The sequence below is a fragment of the Phyllopteryx taeniolatus genome, chromosome 6, assembly GCF_024500385.1.
Source record: "Phyllopteryx taeniolatus isolate TA_2022b chromosome 6, UOR_Ptae_1.2, whole genome shotgun sequence".
Taxonomy (NCBI): domain Eukaryota; kingdom Metazoa; phylum Chordata; class Actinopteri; order Syngnathiformes; family Syngnathidae; genus Phyllopteryx; species Phyllopteryx taeniolatus.
In genome coordinates this window covers 26,013,275-26,021,464 of record NC_084507.1, presented here as the reverse complement: position 1 = coordinate 26,021,464, position 8,190 = coordinate 26,013,275, and the positions used below count along the sequence as shown (strand labels likewise).

At 40.1% G+C, this 8,190-nt stretch overlaps 1 protein-coding gene across 1 annotated transcript; it reads right to left on the bottom strand.

Annotated features, from left to right (window-relative positions):
* Nucleotides 1-602: 602 nt before the first annotated feature.
* On the bottom strand, nt 603-4,085 carry ino80c (INO80 complex subunit C). Its single transcript, XM_061776572.1, has 5 exons — nt 3,800-4,085; nt 1,937-2,065; nt 1,738-1,849; nt 1,188-1,255; nt 603-1,093 (listed from the first exon to the last, which is right to left on the bottom strand). Exons 1-5 carry the CDS (start codon nt 3,980-3,982, stop codon nt 962-964), a joined length of 624 nt encoding a protein of 207 aa, XP_061632556.1. The 5' UTR covers nt 3,983-4,085; the 3' UTR covers nt 603-961.
* Between the last annotated feature and the right edge of the window lie 4,105 nt (nt 4,086-8,190).

The window sequence follows — 8,190 nt, the reverse complement described above, 5'->3', positions numbered from 1 at the left end:
GGGAGTGCCTATGTAAATTATAAACGTCTATCGGACGAGAGTGTGAAGGAGGGGATACCCAAGCAATTCCCATATTCATGTTATTTGTCGCAATAAGTGAGTGGCCCCACACACAGCATGGTCTTCCTCTTCCTCTGCCCATATGCAGTAAAATGCTGGTTTTCAGTCTATGATATAAAATTGGGTTGTCAGTGACTTAAAGAAATAAAAGACAGCTGTAGCTTCAACACAAGTGGCTTACTCGTTGATTTATGATTCATTTCAGACAACATCAATCCACTCTAAATCCCTCAATACACAAATGTGTCTGTATGAAGACTTGTTTTAGATGTACTGTACATTTTACACACCTAAAAACTCACGTGACTACAGCCTAATGTAGGAATTAGCATTTGGTGAGGGTTTTTTTTCCCCATGTATAATACCTTTTACTAGGCTCCGAGTGTAGTAATAATAGTAACAAGGGAATGTTGATTTAGCAAATCAACAGGTTATAATTTGACAAATTGTCAAATTAATAAAATCAGCATAGAACAATGTTTGGAAACAATACAACCCATCAGCCATGTGGGAATAGTAAAATTCAAAAATGACTTTTTGACTATAAAGAGGCAGAGGGCTTTATTTGCATAACATGCATGGATGTGAACTCCGTGAAACGTGTACAAATCACAGCAGGGGTTTAATTACACTTACATGTTTTCATAGAAAACATTCATTTTTAAACCAATTTCAGCCCGTTGAACTGATCCACCAGTGGGCATATTGCATTGCATTGCAACAAACTTAACCACAATGATTAAGCCCCCTTACACCAGGTAAACACAGGAAACTTTGCTAAAAAGAAAGAAAAAAAAAAAAAAGATAAAACACTTCCTTCCTATATCACGTCACTGTTCAAAGGTTTTCCAGCCGGCTTGCAATTTCCAAATCTGTCCAATTTGTACTTGGGACTTGGCTGTCAAGGTACGATGCAGGTTGCCTTCCGCAGGGCCAGGTAGCCTGTCACAACATCAGTGGGGAGGAGGCGGATGTAGGAGAACTCCTCTGTGGATGTGAAGCGTAGTTTGGTCTGTGGGTCTGTGTAGTTTGCCTGAGGAAAAAAGGCCAAACAACAATAAGTCACAGTTTGAAGATTTCACCCCGGTAATGGTGATGGTTCCTCAATAAGTCATGAAATTACTCACAGGGAGTCCAGAGATGTCGGAGTATTTTTTGGATGGTTTCAGAGAGGGGGGAGCATCAATGTTGTAGTCTGTGGTTACAAAAGGTAAATAATTGGATGACTACATTATTTGTCAATGAACATAATCTTTTAGTTAATTCACTGGGGTTTTTTTTGGGTTTTTTTTTGTATTGATTGTGTGGAATTGTTGATTGTCCTGCAAAGGCATTGTTGATTCGGTCTCAGCTAGTTTGCAGTCAAACATGTCAGCTACGGTAGTGCTTACATAGAATTTAATGTAAGATTGTTCCAGAAATAAAAATACAGATGTGAAAAAAAACACTTTCCTCAATATTGTCTGCCACCTAGATGATACTGTATATGTACCATAAAAGTTATTAAAACAAATGTATTCTCTAGGTTCCCCAGTGGGAGATACAGTACAGTATTATTATTATTATTATTACTATAACAAAATATGGTTAATGTGAATTTACTATGAATACCACTTCAGTAAAATGAATTACATTCAGAATCCACAAGTGTCAGTTAAATATAAAAGATTCATTTACAGTTTGGGTCGTCGAGCTTCCAGGGTAAAGTCCGTTCCAAAACCAGAATTTGTTTGAGATTCTTCCAGGTTCTGTTCTTTTTGCCTGCTGCTGCTCCGCCGATCCCAGAGTGCTGGCAATTTGGTGAGAAAACATTGACATTTAAAGTTGACGTCACAAACTCATACTGGTGTTAAATAACAAAATGGCCCTCACTCACCATAAATGAGGGGTCTTTGAACGGCGGTGGCTTGGCAATGCATTCTGTGCTGGTGCTGATGCTTGTTATCGGAGTGCCCTCCACCAGTCCGACCGCCTTCATCTCAGTGACAACTTCTACCGTTGACATCTGATTGGAACACAATCAGTGTTTGAAATGACTATGATGTAAGGAGACTGTAACCTGACCAGCGAGAGCTGTGCATTTTATCGACTATATTTATTTGAATTTAGTCGTCAAGTCAATTTGAAGAATTTGTTTTAAGGACCTCTGAGGTTCGAAGCATGTGGCTGTTGACATGCACTGCTTGCACTAACAAAAAAAACCCAGAAAGTTATTGTTGCCAAATTACCAATTTGGTCCCTATATTAAGCGACTTTCCCAACCACTCTGGACACTATTTTTCAAAAAAGCGAGTTAGCAGGTTTAATTCCCACTAAGAAGACAATTTGAGCGCAACCATCGAGGGATACTTGTGCAAAATTTACCAGCCTGCGATATTCCTTCCGGGTACAAGCCATTTCAGCCGCGTGGGGATACTCTATGGTAAACACGGATGATAACACTTTTAGCCAACTATGAATGATGCTCTGCGAAATGGACGATGAACTCTGCTCAGGTGGGGACGGAGGCATTAGAAACTTTTGACCTGACCTAAGTGCTTCCAAGCCTCCAATATTTTTTGCTGACGTCGCCTTGCCTTACCAGTACAACTCTGCGTGAAAAAAAGACAGCGAGAGAGCTGGAAATAGACGTGCACCTGCTGAGCAGTTTGACAGCTCATTTAATGCTCCATTGTTGAACATTAAAAATGTTGATTTACTAAGGACCAGCTTCTTTCAATGGTTCCGACTAAAGAGACAATTTTCCAACAGCTGTATTTTTTTGCTATCTGTAAAGAAAAAAATATATATATATTTTATATATTATTTATAATGTTTCTAAGTAGGGTGGCAAAAAAAAATATTTTAATAACAGATTTATCTGTCAATTATTTTTAGATTAATTGATTAATCGGATTAAAAACAACTTTTTCATTTCCATCCCTTAATTCAAAAACAGGCCATTATTGCAAATTGACAGTGCTGCAAATGGACAAACATAAATTGATTATGATTCAGTAACTGGTTTGTCATGTCAGAAGAATGCTGATGATTGTTTTCCAAAGTAAAAGCAGATGTTTGCAAATGTCTTATTTTGATTAAACACCAAGACATTTAGCCTGTTTTCATGGAGGACTACACACATCTGATAATATTTACTGTTGAGAGGCTGAAATTCCGAGGATTTGGACAGTTTTAAGCTAAACAAGGTCTCTAAACATATAATCGATTATTGAAATAGCTGTCGATTACTTGGATAATTGATAAATTGTTGATTAATTGATTAATTATTGCACCTCTATTTGTAAGTTTGTTAAAATTAATGTTCGGGGGGAAATTCAATGTTTGTTTGTTTGGTATCAGGAGGAATAAAGCAAATCCCAAAAAGCCAAACTTGTTTTGAATAATGTCATTGTATTTTGCTTTTTAAATAAGCAAAGTCGATTGAAATCGCATTTTTGTAAGGAAAAAAAACTTTATTTTATTTATTTTTTTTTTTTTTTCCCCCGAAGAACCTATTGCCCAGCCCTATCTGAAACCCAAAGTCTTGATTCTTTACAACTGAAGATGGGAGGTTTGCTATTTAAATAGTTGTGGAATATGTTGTACTGTGTATAGTCAGATGGTATAAACAAGCATGGCGACAGCAGCAGAGTCGAGTACTGTGTATTTGTTTTCTTTAGATAATGAAAACTAAAACAAACACAAGGTGACAACACGTTATGTTGCACCCTGGACGTGAGAGTTACTTTGTTTCTACCTGATTTTGTGTAAGTTGTGTCATCGTGAGCGGAGCTTTCTTCTTCTTGGTGACCCCGCTGGGCGTTTGAGCGGCAAACCCCGCCGGACAACCAGTAACACCGGGACGTTTCTTCCCTCGCAGAGCAGCGGAGCCGGCGGCCACCGGCTGGCTCTTTATCGTAATAGGGAGCAGAGATGCCATGTGTTGCTATACAGTCGATTTGAGTGCGGCGTTCGATTAGCATTAGCCGCTCAACCAACAGCCGGACGAGCAGGCGTCACCCGGATGTTGATTTATTTAACTTCCTGTGACGCGCACGCGACACTGAAGCTAATTTAGGTAATTTATGAGATTTTACGATTGAAGCACTTTAATAATAATAATAATAATAATAAGTATTTTAAATGAAAAAAAGTTAGTTTGTGAACGTGTACGTGTAATAGTGGTTCGTACGACTGCGTCACAGAGTTCTGAGATTCAAATACTGCACTGGCCATCTATTTTCAAATGAAGGGAGTAAAACATCCATCCATCCATCCATTTTCTGAGCCGCTTCTCCTCACTAGGGTCACGGGCGTGCTGGAGCCTATCCCAGCTGTCATCGAGCAGGAGGCGGGGTACACCCTGAACTGGTTGCCAGCCAATCGCAGGGCACATAGGAACAAACAACCATTCGCACTCACAGTCATCCCTGCGGGTAATTTAGAGTCTCCAATTAATGCATGTTTTTGGGATGTGGGAGGAAACCGGAGTGCCCGGAGTAAACCCACGCAGGCACGGGGAGAACATGCAAACTCCACACAGGCGGGGCCGGGGATTGAACCCGGGTCCTCAGAACTATGAGTCTGACGCTCTAACCAGTCGTCCACCGTGCCGCCGGGAGTAAAACAAACATCTGAAAAAAAATATATATATAAGTACGGTAATAAACTATTTGTACTACATTACTGAGAATACATCATCATATGGCGCAAGAAGGCACACCCGCCATGCTTACTGTTTTTTATTTGAATGTTTTACATGTTTGAATGTTCATTTTTAGCCTAAATGTCCTGTGATTGGCCTGCGATCTCTGTGTACCTCTGAGTATCTTTCCTAAATTTACACCTGCATACCTGTTTAATATTGTAACTATTTTAGCAATAGAACATATAATAGCATAAAGGCATAAATGTTGCTCACCATATCAGAGACAGAAGCCTTTGACAACCTTGATGATAAACATTTTCCAGTTTGGATAAAGAGCAGGCAGTTACGTCAAGTACTAAGTACGTCTTATCCACTGCTGCCATCGACAGGAATGTACAACAGTATTCTCATCATTTATAAGACAGTAAAAATCAACAGTAAAAATCAGTTTGGCTGATTCTAAAGGAATTCTTATTTACAGTATTTTTTATGTAGATTTAACCAAAGATGGAGCAGATTTCCAACTGGCATTTTCAGGGGAAATGCAATCATTACAATATGCAGCAGCATTTTGTACATGCAACTATTTGTAATCTTTGCTCTGTGACTGCAACCGCAATACTCAGACAATGTTAATAACTGAGGTCTTCTGAGCAGTCTTGTAAGCTTGCTGACTAGCCATTTATCTCACATTTACGCTAATTGTAAGCAGGCCAAGTGGGTGTGGTACAGCATGCTGGTGACATTTTCTTTGGCCTGTAAAACATTGGACAAGACAAGTCGATCTTGCTCATTATTAAGCTTATAGGTAAGCTTTGAAAATAAACTTAAACAAGCCATACCTGTCAGGACAGCTTTGAAGGATTTGATTGGCTCCACTAATGTGCTGATTGGTTCGAGTCGAGCTATTCAAACAAACACCTCCGACGGGAAAGCGCTTTTAGCGTATCCATAAGCCTGCACTAGAGAAAAGATCTGTAAGGATTCTAACTCCGTACTACAATGAAGCACCACATTTAAATTCAACACAGCATCCCTTAAGAGAGACCTTGATTAATGGAGGGCTACCGTTGTCATTTGTGTGACATATTCTGCATATGAGTGGGTATACAGAACAACAGGCCGGAGTAACTTTCGCTTTTATGTCTAAAATTGCATGGGAAATGCTGATTCAAAGGCACATTTTTATAAAACCTCTCATTCATTTTTTAACGTGCTGCTGTCCTCTGTGTGAATAATACATGACATGTAGTTGGGTCCAGTTGAAAAACAAATGCTAAGTTTAACTTTGACATGATACGACAGAGTTTCCTAATGCAAATGTCACCTACACAAAATAATACCAGTAGGAAAAGAGGATCATGTTAGGATCAGTTCAAACAATCCCTTCCATTTCACCGTAGCATATTCAACTTGGCAGTCCTAACTCACTGGATGCCAGACTGAGCTTTTCCTGTCAAACTGCTGAAGCCTTTTCTTGTCCTTTACAAAAGAAAAAAAGCCATAAAAACAGAGCGACAACATTCAGCTTGAGTTTGACACGCCATACGGCGCATGCTCTTATTTATGTCATTTTGAAAGCACATTATGAAAAAGGGTTAGTGGCTTTTTCATGCTCCAGTGACTCAGGAGGCAAACATGTAAGCCAGAGCCTAAAGCTACTTATTGATCTGTGTGTTGACTGGTGCTGGATATGTGTCAATGTTTATAATGGGAATGGGACACGTGTGTCTGAGCATGTAGGCAGATAGCCTTTTATGAAACGTCAAGAGACTTTTAAATCTCTACCGCCCACCTCTATATGTAGTAGGAGGCCTTTTTCGATGTTTGCTCATCCATAATCATATACCCTTTTGAAAACATGCTTAATCATAGTTTCAATAGTATTACATGCACTGTACAGGTACAGGTTAATTTTGAAACCATGCTTAATCATAGTTTCAATAGTATTACATGCACTGTACAGGTACAGGTTAATTTTGAAACCATGCTTAATCATAGTTTCAATAGTATTACATGCACTGTACATGGTAGGTTAATTGAAGACTCTAAATTGCCCGTAGGTGTGAATGTGAGTGTGAATGGTTGTTAGTTTATATGTACCCAGCGATTGGCTGGCAACCAGTTCAGGGTGTACCCCGCCTCCTGCCCGATGATAGCTGGGATAGGCTCCAGCACTCCCGTGACCCTTGTGAGGATAAGTGGCTCGGAAAATGGATGGATGGACAACATCCCAAGTTCATTGGAATTGGGGTTGTACTAAAGACGCTGATAATTGGATACGTTACAGTATTGCCAGTGCAACAAATGATGACCTTTTGCACAGTGTTATCTATATATATTTAAGGATCAAATCACTCATGAAAGCTTCAATTCTCTCACACTTTGTCTTTGTCACAAAATTAACCGTCGAAAAATCAACAGCATTTTTTGTTGTTGTATATTATACTTGCTACAGTTAAAACACTGGGGATAGATTTTATCCCTCTGAATAGGGACGACACCTTGGTCTTTGCTGAAGAAAAGGACCCCCGTGGTGGGGCTATAAGAAAACAGTCTAAGCAGTCACAAGTGCTGCTTTTGCACAGGTAATAAAGTGGGGTGACAAAAAGGCTGCGCCTGGAGCTGAGACATTTTAAATACTCCCCAGGCGGGAAGAACTGCTCTCCATAAACACTCCCTTCTTGGTGGTGGTAAAGCACAGCCAATTTCCCTCTTACATCTCTTTTACCGCGGCACGGTGTACGACTGGTTAGCGCATCTGCCTCACAGTTCTGAGGACCGGGGTTCAATCCCCGGCCCCGCCTGTGTGGAGTTTGCATGTTCTCCCCGTGCCTGTGTGGGTTTTCTCCGGGCACTCCGGTTTCCCCCCACATCCCAAAAACATGCATGTTAGGTTAATTGACAACTCTAAATTGCCCGTAGGTGTGAATGTGAGTGTGAATGGTTGTTTGTTTATATGTGCCCTACGATTGGCTGGTAACCAGTTCAGGGTGTACCCCGCCTCCTGCCCGATGAGAGCTGGGATAGGCTCCAGCACGCCCGCGACCCGAGTGAAGAGAAGCGGCTCAGAAAATGGATGGATGGATGGATCTCTTTTACCATGCTTTTCTCCTTGATAACAAATTTTTTTTAGCCTTAGTAGCTGCCTAGTAAGCCTTTAGCACAAGCGGAGGTTTGCAACTTGTTAGACTATAGCTGCCTGTATCTGTCATTCATAAGTTTATGATAAAATTGCAGTTATTAAAAGTGTGCCTCCCCTGGGTGGCGCCAGAGGACTTTATGGGTGGTGCAGAAGCTTGAGAAAAATAAAGAAAAACATGGTTTCAATCTGCTCAAATAACAGCTATGTTAGAATCTGAGGTGATCAGAAAATGCTACAAAGTGGAAATACTGAGCAGATGTTGAGACAGTGATGCAAAAAACAGCTAATTTATTTTGGTGTCAAACTCAAACCCATGGTGTTAAAAAAATGTCAATCATCAGTGAAATTTCAGCAA

What these genes read in the sequence shown, in the direction of transcription:
- ino80c (XM_061776572.1), bottom strand. Translation starts at nt 3,982, where the DNA reads ATGGCATCTCTGCTCCCTATTACGATAAAGAGCCAGCCGGTGGCCGCC. An exon ending in CACAACTTACACAAAATCAG is followed by an intron (nt 2,066 to 3,799) that starts GTAGAAACAAAG and finishes TGTTCCAATCAG; the next exon opens with ATGTCAACGGTAGAAGTTGT. An exon ending in CCGACATCTCTGGACTCCCT is followed by an intron (nt 1,094 to 1,187) that starts GTGAGTAATTTC and finishes TTTTTTCCTCAG; the next exon opens with GCAAACTACACAGACCCACA.